General features: G+C 38.5%; 4 protein-coding genes across 6 annotated transcripts; 2 read left to right on the top strand and 2 right to left on the bottom strand.

Moving 5' to 3' along the window:
- Nucleotides 1–237: 237 nt before the first annotated feature.
- On the top strand, nucleotides 238–3,056 carry LOC104714832 (Serine/threonine-protein kinase WNK (With No Lysine)-like protein). 2 transcript variants are annotated; one of them, XM_010432306.3, is made up of 8 exons: nucleotides 238–615; nucleotides 784–873; nucleotides 970–1,033; nucleotides 1,173–1,214; nucleotides 1,311–1,370; nucleotides 1,469–2,293; nucleotides 2,394–2,495; nucleotides 2,608–3,056. In XM_010432306.3, the coding sequence occupies exons 1-8, from the start codon at nucleotides 518–520 to the stop codon at nucleotides 2,932–2,934; spliced, it is 1,608 nt and encodes a 535-aa protein (XP_010430608.1). In that variant the 5' UTR covers nucleotides 238–517; the 3' UTR covers nucleotides 2,935–3,056. The 2 variants fall into 2 exon arrangements, with proteins under 2 accessions (XP_010430608.1, XP_019085256.1); XM_019229711.2 differs by lacking the exon at nucleotides 2,394–2,495 and having other exon boundaries at nucleotides 330–615.
- WNK10 (WNK family serine/threonine-protein kinase 10) lies at nucleotides 3,017–5,943 on the top strand. 2 transcript variants are annotated; one of them, XM_010432305.3, is made up of 6 exons: nucleotides 3,017–3,727; nucleotides 3,832–3,869; nucleotides 4,002–4,453; nucleotides 4,547–4,704; nucleotides 4,785–5,184; nucleotides 5,270–5,943. In XM_010432305.3, exons 1-6 carry the CDS (start codon nucleotides 3,692–3,694, stop codon nucleotides 5,746–5,748), a joined length of 1,563 nt encoding a protein of 520 aa, XP_010430607.1. In that variant the 5' UTR covers nucleotides 3,017–3,691; the 3' UTR covers nucleotides 5,749–5,943. The 2 variants fall into 2 exon arrangements, with proteins under 2 accessions (XP_010430607.1, XP_087320984.1); XM_087464858.1 differs by having other exon boundaries at nucleotides 3,017–3,566.
- Nucleotides 5,944–6,039: 96 nt separating this feature from the next.
- Nucleotides 6,040–6,995, bottom strand: LOC104714833 (early nodulin-like protein 8). Its single transcript, XM_010432308.2, has 2 exons — nucleotides 6,672–6,995; nucleotides 6,040–6,570 (listed from the first exon to the last, which is right to left on the bottom strand). The coding sequence occupies exons 1-2, from the start codon at nucleotides 6,853–6,855 to the stop codon at nucleotides 6,194–6,196; spliced, it is 561 nt and encodes a 186-aa protein (XP_010430610.1). The 5' UTR covers nucleotides 6,856–6,995; the 3' UTR covers nucleotides 6,040–6,193.
- A 346-nt stretch (nucleotides 6,996–7,341) lies between these two features.
- LOC104714834 (Major facilitator superfamily protein) lies at nucleotides 7,342–10,491 on the bottom strand. The gene is made up of 7 exons (XM_010432309.3): nucleotides 10,179–10,491; nucleotides 9,762–9,906; nucleotides 9,185–9,624; nucleotides 8,830–9,095; nucleotides 8,528–8,743; nucleotides 7,993–8,101; nucleotides 7,342–7,635 (listed from the first exon to the last, which is right to left on the bottom strand). Exons 1-7 carry the CDS (start codon nucleotides 10,327–10,329, stop codon nucleotides 7,574–7,576), a joined length of 1,389 nt encoding a protein of 462 aa, XP_010430611.1. The 5' UTR covers nucleotides 10,330–10,491; the 3' UTR covers nucleotides 7,342–7,573.
- Nucleotides 10,492–11,395: the final 904 nt, after the last annotated feature.

The following is an 11,395-nucleotide window of genomic DNA, read 5'->3' on the forward strand; positions in this document are numbered from 1 at the left end:
AAACCGGTAAAACCGGACAAAATTAAATACTACTATATTTTATTTGATATTGTTCATTTTCTTCAGACAGCAACAACAAAAAAGAAAAAAAGAAAAAAAGGGAAGGCTCTATTACTTTATTTAACAGACATTTTCATCAATAGTATATAAGAAACATATTTGTTTTTCAAAAAGAGTCCAATAGCTTTATGTTATTTGTTTGCTTATATATATATATATATATAGACAAGAGAGAGAGAGAGAGAGAGACAAAGGTTTTAAGTCCCTTTTTTAATTGCTTGAACAAAAAGCAAAACACAAGCAATTTTCTCCTTTGTGTCTGTCTCTCTGTTTTTTTGCTTTCTTTCTTTCTTTCTTTGTTCTGTGCAGATAAGAAAAAGAAGGAAAACTCTAAACCGACATATATATATATATATATCCTCTGTTTCCTTTTTTTTCGCTTGGGGTCTTTTCGAGTTTCGCATATAAAAAAAAAGTACTTGACCCGTTTGCGCGTTGGATTGATCTGAACTAAAATATGGGTTCATCAGAGATTAAGCAGATATTGAAGTCTCTCTGTTTCAGCCATGGATGGTCTTATGCTGTTTTTTGGCGCTATGATCCCATCAATTCCATGTAATTTAAGAGACTAGTCTCCTTCAATTATGTTTTGCATTGTGTCTCTTTAATTAGGGGCAAAGACTATTATATATGCATCATTTCCTCTGCATTTTCTATTTCAATTTCTGTTGTCCATAAAATGTGTAATCTAGTTAATTCTTGAATTCCATGTGGATTTCTCAGGTTATTGAGTTTTGAAGAAGCATATAATGATGTACAATCAGTCGCACTCGTTGATGATATGATTCTCAAGGGTCATGTCTTAGGCCAAGGGTAAGCTTTTGACACTTTAATCAAATACTCTAATCTCTCTCTCTTTCTCTCTCTGTATGTATCTTAACTATACACAATTTCTTTTGATGACTTCAGAACTGTGGGAGAAGTCGCTTTGACCGGAGTCCATCAATGGCTGTTCTCAGACACATTGTTTCAGGTCTGCTCTCTTTCTTCCCCTTATATGTTTTATTTTCTCATATAGTCACATGCATGCATGTGAACTATAGTATATATATATATATCTTATGAAGAAGAATAAGGATTTGAGATTATTTGTGTGTTTGATTGTTTTGCAGTGTGAGCATGAGTTTCAGAATCAGTTCCTCTCTGGCTTTAAGGTGATTTTTATACTGTCTTCTTGTCTCCAAGTTAAAAGGATTCATATCCATTTTGAACTCAGATTCTTATCTGCAGTGTCCATGTTTATTTTACAGACTATTGCAATCATTCCAGTAGGATCTAGAGGCGTTCTTCAGTTTGGATCTGTTCAAAAGGTTTGCATATATACAAAAATAAACAATGTTTTTGATATGTTGCTTGTGGAAGTCATATATATGGACTAATTAGTGTCTTTCAATGTACCTATCTTTAGATTGTTGAGAGCCCAGAGATGTTGGAACAAACAACAAGAGCTATGCAGGAGAAACCAGATCAATCGGTGGATCTTGATACTCTGTTCGAGTCTTTGGTACCATTGGGAGACTGTGAGATTGTCCCAGCTGAATCTTTTCAAGGACTCAGCTTTGATGACATCTTCGCCGACGACAGTCCTCCTTCTTTGCTCAGCCCTGAGAATGAGATGATCTCTTGTAAAGCCTCCGAAGCAGCTTCAGCTTCTTCCGGCCACCACCAAGATGTTACTGTTAGCAGTGGAGATGATTTTGGTTTCGACATTCTCAAGTCTTACACTCTGGACGATCTTTACGAGCTGCTCGCTGACTCACCTGAACAGAATTGCTCTTCAGGTGATGATCATCATCATCAGCAGCAGGAGAATTCCATGGTGATCCAAGGAAATGATGATGACAAGGATCTTTTCGACATTTTGGGGATGCATTATCAGGAGCCTTTGGCTACGCCGCCTAAAGGACTCTTTTCTGAGCTCATAAGCAGCAGTCTTAGCAACAACACTTGTACTAGTTCTCTCACAGACTATTCTGGTGTGAATCAGAGCAAAAGACGGAAACTTGAAACATCATCATCAGCGGCAGCGCATAGCTCAAGCTTTTTTCCGCAGGCTCAAGAAACTACTATAACAGGGCGGAGTTTGTGGATTGATGATGAGAGATCAAGCGTCGGAGGAGTGAAGAAGAAAAGAGCAAAGGCAGGGGAAAGCAGGAGGCCGAGGCCTAAGGACCGTCAGATGATACAAGACCGTATCAAGGAGCTGCGAGGGATGATCCCTAATGGAGCAAAGGTAATTACGAATATATAGTTGGCATTTCAAAATTAGAGAGAGATTAGCAGCAAATCCATTAAATTCTCTAGCTAATACTGTAATATATATGATTCATCAGTGTAGCATAGATACGTTGCTTGATCTGACCATAAAACACATGGAGTTCATGCAAAGCCTTGCAAAGTACGCAGACAGACTCAAGCAACCATACGAGTCTAAGGTAAAAAAAAAAAAGAAGAGGGAATCAGTAATTAATGAATCACACAAGTCGTCGTCAAAAATAATTAAAAAGGTCTTTGTTTAATTACTGATTATGATGAATATGATGACAGCTGGTGAAGGAGAAAGAGAGAACATGGGCGGTGGAAGTGGGAGATGATGATGAAGAAGAAGCAGTGGTATGTCCGATAATAGTGGAGGATATGAACAGGCAAGGGGAAATGCAGATAGAGATGGTATGCGAGGAGAGAGGGGAGTTTCTAGAGATAGGAGATGTGGTGAGAGGATTGGGACTGAAGATATTGAAAGGAGTGATGGAAACAAGGAAAGGGCAAATATGGGCACACATGATCGTACAGGCAAACAACCCACAAGTGACAAGGCATCAAGTCTTCTACTCACTAGTTGAGCTCTTTCAACACCAACACCACCAAACATGATTTATTGTTATAGAAGAATATAGATAGTGTCCGTAAAACTCTGTTGATATTAATAGTAAAGTGTAGTTCCTCCTTACATTTTGTAGTAGAAGAAGAAATAGAAGCATTACTTTTTTTTACAACATCGAAGAAACAAGTTGGGCTTTGAGAGTCTATCCGTCCATGTAATAGGAAGAAGGCCCATATGAAGTACGACATCGTTTAGATGTGGATAACAGTAACTGACAGAATCAGAAAAATAGAGAGATTCCCCGTTATCCTCGTAAGGGATAAGGGGGGAAACAAGGAGACATATAGTATAAAGATCGATTTTTCTAGGGTTTTTTTTTTTTGTGCCCACAAAATTGAATTGAAATTTTGATTTTTTTTGTTGGGTGGGTGGGAAGAAATTGAAGAAGCTAAGCGTCGCTCACCATCTCTGGTTGGGGTTTAGGGGGGTTCCCCCTAATGAAAAGTCAAACAATACAATGGTGGTGGATCAATGGAGGTGATGCTCTTCTTCTTCTTCTTCTATCCAATTGCAATAACTAGAGACAAGCACCACCACCACGACCGTACCTCGGAGATGGGGATTCCCTTGGCCGCCACTCTTCGTTTCCGATCTTCGGCGATCGACTCCTTCTGCTTCGCCTGTGAGGCCTTCTCCGATCCTAACTTCACCCTTGTTCTTCTGTAACCATTCCATTCCATTCCTCCTCCTTTGTCTTCTTCTTCCTCTTCCGCCGAATTATTAGGGTTTAGATATATAGATCTGCCAATGGTCCAGAAAGATCCCACTGGTCGCTACATTAGGGTACAATACATACATACATACATGAGCTCTTCCTTCCTCTTTATATGAATGAATGATTGTTAAGTTTATGATTGCTTACTAATTGTCTTTTTCTTTTCCTTCAGTATGATGACGTTCTAGGGAGAGGAGCCTTTAAAACTGTGTATGTTTCGTTTATACGTCGTCCTGTGCTTTTTTTCATTTCAATGCTCTTCTTTTTTTCTTAGAAGTTTTCTCATCTATTGTGGTTGTGGTTGTGGTTGTGGTTGTTTCCTCTATCTGTTGGCTGTTGCAGGTATAAGGCATTTGATGAAATCGAAGGGATTGAAGTAGCTTGGAACCTAATGAGCATCGACAATGACGTATTGGAGATGCCTGGCCAATTTGATAAACTTTCTTCTGAAGTCCATCTCCTCAAATCCCTTCATCATGATAACATCATCAAACTCTTCTACTCCTGGGTTGATGATTCTACCAACTCCATCAACATGATCACTGAGCTTTTCACCTCTGGCAGTCTCACCCTGTATCGTAAGAAGCACCGCAATGTTGATCCCAAGGCCATCAAGAACTGGTCTAGGCAGATTCTTCAGGGCTTGCTCTATTTGCATTCTCACTCCCCTCCTGTTATTCACCGCGACCTCAAGTGCGACAACATTTTTGTCAATGGAAATACTGGAACCGTCAAAATCGGAGATCTTGGCCTCGCTGCTATTATGCACCAACCCACTGCTCCAAGTCTCATTGGTAAATAATCACTATTATACCTCTTTTTAACTCACTCTTGTTGGATGGATCGAGTGAGGCTAATCTATTATTATTATTATAACTGTGCTTCAGGTACTCCTGAATTCATGGCGCCTGAGCTTTATGATGAAGAATACAATGAACTTGTGGACATCTATTCCTTTGGCATGTGCATCCTGGAGATGGTTACATGTGAATATCCATATAGCGAATGCAGAAACCAGGCTCAGATTTACAAGAAGGTTACCTCGGTAAGTCTTCCGTCCGTTGATATATAAATAAGTCTTACATTTCTCTTTCACGGCTCGCCTTTTAACTGTTGCATCTGCAGGGTATAAAACCGCAATCCCTCAGCAAAGTTGATGATCCTCATGTTAAGCAATTCATAGACAAGTGTCTTCTCCCAGCTCCTTCTAGACCAAGTGCTCTAGACCTCCTCAAGGACCAATTCCTTGCTGTAGATGGCTCCAAGGATTCCATTCCTCCTGCTTCCTCAAACGATATATTCAAACCTGCAAACCCAAAACTCTCTGAATATCGTCCCATGGATGTGGATCATAAGCACAATACAAGTGTTTCCATCTGCTCCTCCCGTCAAAGCAGTCAAGAATACGCATGGCGCCAAACCATTGAAGTCCATAGGGTTTCTGAAAATACCAAATTCAGGTTGAGTGGAGAGAGGAGGGATGATTTGGCAGCGTCAATGGCTCTGCGTATCGCTGACTCATCTGGTCTGTCTTGTAATCATAATATGTTCTGGCCACCTTTTCTTTTCTCTTGCACCTTCTTGACAGTAAACTTTGATTTGATAAACAGGTCAAGCAAGAAAGATTGATTTTGACTTCTATCTGAGGACAGATACAGCAAGAGCAGTTACAGGGGAGATGGTTGAAGAGCTTGATCTGTCAGGCCAAGAGGTTATTGTGATAGCTGAGATGATAGATGAACTGATAATGAAGCTGATGGCGAATCGAAGCCTGCCTCATCCAAACAGTTTATATCAGCTCAAGGATGAAGCTGGAGAATCAATGAAGTCAGACATATCAGCAGACTACTACTACGACCCTGTCTCTTCAATTGAGGGTTCAGGGCTAGGCTGCTGCTACGAGCCAGAAGAGTCTTTGTTGGCCTCGTTTCTGGATTCATGCTCAATGGTGTCAAACGAGCAGTCGGAGGATCTGAAGACGGAGCTGAATGTGATCGAGTCACAGTATAACCAATCGTGTCAACGACTACTGAAGCTGAAAGAGGAGGCTGTAGAGAAGGCGAAACGGAAGTGGATGAAGCTGACTTGATTCCTTCCTAGCCACAGTTTTGGGATCTGCTGCCATACTCTCTTTTTGGTTTGTTTCAGTGCTGTATAAATTCGTCTTTTAAAGGGTCTTCCATTTATTGTCGCTTTGGTTATGTAATGTGCATATTTGCATCAGAAATCACAGATTGGACGGATGAAATGTCACTGATGTTAATTACATTAAAACTTCTGCTAATAAGCCGATTGTGTGTGTGTGTGTGTGTGTGTGTGCATATAAGATTTGGATAGAAGAAATACAAACAAATTCGAATTGCCGAGATGAGATATAAAGTAGCCTGAAGCTGAAGGGTATGTATAAAAATAAATAATTAAGACATCATTCCCTAGTCTTGCCATAAAGACAAAAGGAAAAAAGAACCAATCATTTTTTTTTTTTTTTTGCTCTTTGGACAAAATAAAATAAAATATTCAAAAAATATTCGTTTTCACATGATTGCACCGACGACAGCGCAAGCCAGCGAAGCAAAGCCAATGGAGAAAGCCGAAATGAGCGATGAGGACGACGATTTCTGAGAGAGAGGAATGGACCCGAAGGCGTTTTCGTAAGAGGGACCGTCGGCAGAAGACGACGGAGACAAGGCCTCTGCTTCGGCGGAGTAGGTTCCGACGGAGACGAGGAGCTTCTGGTACTTGGTACAGTGGCCTGGATGTGCACTTGTGAAGTATAAAGTTCCGTTTTGGGTGAGGTTGAAGAGAGAGTTGCCGTCGTTCATGTACAAGATTGGGTCTTTGGTGTTGCAGCTCTTGAAATTGGAGGACGTCACTTGAATCAGTGAGTCTTCGCTTGGTGGGTACAAGAACACTGTTTTTGTTTTGGTCGTTTCAGCAAACCAATGAATGATATGATTAGATTTTGAGATTCGAAACTGTAATAGAGTTAGAAAATTTTGAAGAATGACTTACAGAGGGAGTCACCGATCTTGAATGAGTGAGATTTGGGCCATTTGGAGTAGACTTTAGCATCAACTGGGATACCCCATGCGTCCAAGTCCCCAACTTTGTATAGAGTCGACGACACTTTACCAATCCCCTGTCCTAACAATATCGCCACCACCATTATCATGCTGCTCAAACTCATGACTCCCATCTCTCTCTCACTCTTCTTGATTGGTGTGTACTTCTTCGCTTCTCAGATCTCCTGAAAAGCTTTATTTAAATAAATGGGTGAAGCAAAGGATTCAGAAATGACGATTGTACCCCCTGAGGATGGGGCACATGGCCCGAAGTTGGCAATGTCGCATCGGGGAGGGTCTCCAATCGAAATGCATTTGCAATAATAAAATGTCTGCTTGTGTAGTGTTTCACATGGCCACCACCACACATGTCTTATATCACTTGCGGTTCCATAGATTCATTCGGGTCTTTGAGTGTATTAGTCTATGACTGACCTCTCCTAAGCATTTCTACTTCCTTTGTTAAAGTAAGCACAGGCGATCATTGCCTAAATATTCAAAATGCAAAAAGATTATTAGGCTTCCATTAAAACACCAATAACGTTTCTGCACTATATTACTATGGTTTAGGGCCAGCCAATATCGATTGTTTTTTGAGAGGCACAAAAAGTCGAAAGATATAAGAAGAATAATGGCCAAAGCTCAAATACTCTGAAGTGCACAGGTCTTAAGAGTGTTTGCTACATCTGGTGAATGCACAAAATCCAAATATAACTAAACGAGTGGAAAGAGTTTATGACTTAAGGTGCGTATTAGGAGAAGTTGAAAAAATCATCAAGAGAAGACGAACGGGCGTTTCCTCTTTTTCTTTTTCTTTTTAAAATGTCAAGAGAGATGTTGGTATTTTGGTTATTATGGGTTTAGAGGGTCAGCTTCTGCGGTCATCTCCTTTGCTGCTGACCACTCTTGTGATCCTGCAATGGCAATAAGCGATACACTAGAATCATTGGTCCTCAAGAATGATCAGATCAAAGGCGCTGTTAAATATGAACATAAAACGGTTCCAATATGGCAGGCATTATAAATGAATCTACAAGCATGCAGAAAGATCAAATGCAACGTTCATCGGTTGGATAATCATGCATGAATAGCATAGCTTTTGTTACATTTCATGAATGATGATGACCCCCAGAGGTTCATCTCATGAGTTTGATGGCACCATATATTAATCCCAAGTCCACTAGTTACGTTCTACAACCCAATTAAGTGTGTGTACCACATGACTCTTTCTTCGTTTTAAAGCATTTCCTGAGTAATGTCAGAAGACTTACTTGACTTGTGGATCTCGGCTACATTCATCAACCTCCTCTGCAATATAGAGGCCACAAAAAGGAATACAGAGCACATTCCAAACATCACAGTCATTGGAAACGCGTCGACCTTAAGCACACAAAGATCAACAAACCTCGTTAGGTCCATAGCAAATCATCTTTTCCTATACAGGTTTACATCCAAACAAAGAATCCAGATAACAGATATTGAATAAATAACTTGTAGATTGTACACTAAGTATCTAATGGCTAGCCTTGGATAATGAATAATGAATGAATATGAGAGACCCTATATGACAGGATAATGAATGAATAACTTTTAGATTGTACACTTAAGTATTTAAGAGCAAGGCCAAGGTAAATTGTTCTAGATAATTATAAGCGAAATGAAATGTAGATAAGTTGAGCCAAATATTTACCCAAAAGCCAAACAAGTGTAAAAAATTGTCTTCAGAACATAAAGTTCCTTATTAGCAGTGATACTAACACCACTGTCTTGGAGATGACTGAATTAAAAGAGAACTGGAAAACTCACATTGTACAATACAAGGCAGACAAAGATGTTGAGTGGGATGCGGAAAAAATTCATGATGGTGCTTCTGGCTTCCTCTGGAATGTATTGCGATCTCATCTTCATTATAGATGGCCAAAAGATCCCAACACAGGCTTCAAATGTGCAGAAACCCATTAACTGAATGCATCCAGAGAAGGATATGTTTCCACCTTTTACACCGGAGGGTGCCACCAAGAACTGCTCCAATTTAAGATTTGAGAAGTTATTATATTGGTAGTAGTCCTTGAATAATATGGAAAATAAATAGAAGACAGGGAGCATACGCTTGTTACAACAGGAAGCATGAGAGCAGCAGAAGATATCACAAATACGATCTGCATATAGCTCTCTACTTTTGGAGACGAATGTGCCAACAAACGAGAGGCAATGGAGCTACCAAGCATTGAAGCCAGCATGAATGTAGCAAAAATGAAACCATGTGGAATGTCCTCTTCATTAGGGCTCAAAGCAGGAGTCCAGAGAAACACAAAGGTGTACATGGAGCCTTCGAAGAGAGACTGTATGGCACCAAGCAAGGCGATCTTTTCATCTGATTCCAATAATAGAAGTGGTTAGTGGAATAAAAGTTAGAAGCAACTAAAAAAAAAAACACAAAGGAAAGAAGATAAGAGATGGGACCAGAAGCAATGGCAGAGGCGGCGTTCTTGAACTGGGTGAGAAGGTCTTTGTTTTCAGAAGGATCGCCGTAGTTTTCGGACCAAGAAGAGATAATAACGGCCATACCAATAGCAAGGAAGCAAGCAGCAGCATCGAAAGGAGCAACAGGACCGAGGGCGAGAGAGTCGACAAGGAAATTGCCAAAGAGACCAGCAATGATGGCGACTAAACCATTACCAAGGAAAATAGCCTTGGAGAAAGTGAGAGAAAGCCACTGCTGCTCGAAGCCTCTCTTGTTGTGCTCAGCGACAAGCCAGGATTCGAAGGCAGAAAAGAGGAGGGAAGTAGCGATACCACCAAGAACACGACCGACCATCAAAACTTTGTACTGGGGGGAATGTTTGGTGATACAACTGAGAATGTAGGTAATGCAGTAGGTGATAGAAGCTCTCTTGCGACCCCTAAAGTAAGTAAGTGAGTTAAAAAAAAAAAAAAAAAAAGAGTCATTCAATGAAAGATCCAACAAAAAAAAAAAACACAGTGTGTGTTAAGTAATAATATATAGAATAGAAGATGAGAATTGAATTGGAAGGCTGACTGTTTGTCGGCAAGAGATCCAACGATGGTGCCAAACAACATGGAAGATCCAAAACCAGCGATAAAGAGCTGACCGATCTCCCCCTTGCCGAAGCCATAAGTGCTGTAGAGATAGTACACATAGGGACCCTGCAACCAGTCCCCAGCTACGAGGGACAACTTAAAATCAATCAATCAATCAATTGTTGGATTTATTTTGGATCATCGAATCCAAGAGCCCTGCCTGTGGCTTCTTAACATTCACTGATTCCGGTCAAACCTATGAGATCTATCTATCTATCTATCTATCTATCTATCTAGTTTACCCGACCGACACTACTAAGCTGCTATAGAAAACAATTAATTGAATCGATCGCGCAGGAATATGGATCGAGAGAGAGAGAGAGAGAGAGAGAGATGTACACTCAGAAGAACTCACCCATCATGAGAGAGTAGACGAGGAGATAGTTGTTCTTGAAGGAGTTGAAGGCGGATGATGTGTTAATGCGGTCTTTGTTGGATTTGCTCAGCTCCAAGCCGGCGACGATCGCAGCGAGCCCACCGAACACCACGAAGTAGAAGATCTCCATTGATTCTTAACTTGCTTCACCGATACGACGATCTCAGATCTCGCACGCTGATGGGATTTGTGATTTCTATAGAGAGACTCTCTTGTCTTGTGTTTGTGTTGAGTGATACTTATATTTCATTTAAATTATTTATATGTTAATCTTAATGTGTGAGCCTCAATTATTATTATTTTAATTCATTTAATAACTTACATACACTACTAAACCTTGGTAAACTAATTCATCTAGAGATTTTTTAAATGCATATTAATTAATTACTACAGTAAAACTTCTATAAATTAGTAATGTTGGGATCAAAATATTTTATTAATTTATAAAGATATTAATTTATAGATATATTTTTAATTGTTTAAATTTTTAAAAGTTATGAATTGAGACAATTTTAACAAAATAAGATTAGAATTTAGGATGTTGTAAATTTTATGGTATTGGAATTGAATTTGAAATATTTAAAGATTATTGAAAAATATATTACAAATACTATAGATAAATTCACTTATACACATGACATACATAAATTCAAATTTATACATAAATTCAAATTTATGAATAAAAACATTAATTATCGTATTTTAATAGTATATCAAACTATCAAACTATAAACAATGCATATTTTTAGAAATTGAAATCTTTAAAACGTTTTAGCTATTTTTATGAAATATTTTATATCATTATAATTTGAATATACAATATAACAATTGTATTATAAATATGAGGTTTAAGAGAAGCATATTTTATTATATCAGCATATATATATATATATGTAAATTTACATGATTATTAATTTATGATATTATTGGGACTATATTTTACATAGAGATTTCAAAAAAATTATTATTTTAATATCTTATCGAATTTTGTTATTTTTTACACTGACCCGAGTTGGGACTAAAAAAATTTATTAATTTATAGTGTTTCTTAATTTATAGAGTATTAATTTATAGAGGTTTTACTGTACTTTATTAATGTACAATTATACATAGATATTTTCTTTACTGTATAATTTTTTAAAAAATATATATATTTCAAATGATGTTATATCAAGAAAATAAAATGAATTCACTTG

Source organism: Camelina sativa, chromosome 9, assembly GCF_030686135.1.
Source record: "Camelina sativa cultivar CO46 ecotype springtype chromosome 9, ASM3068613v1".
NCBI lineage: Eukaryota > Viridiplantae > Streptophyta > Magnoliopsida > Brassicales > Brassicaceae > Camelina > Camelina sativa.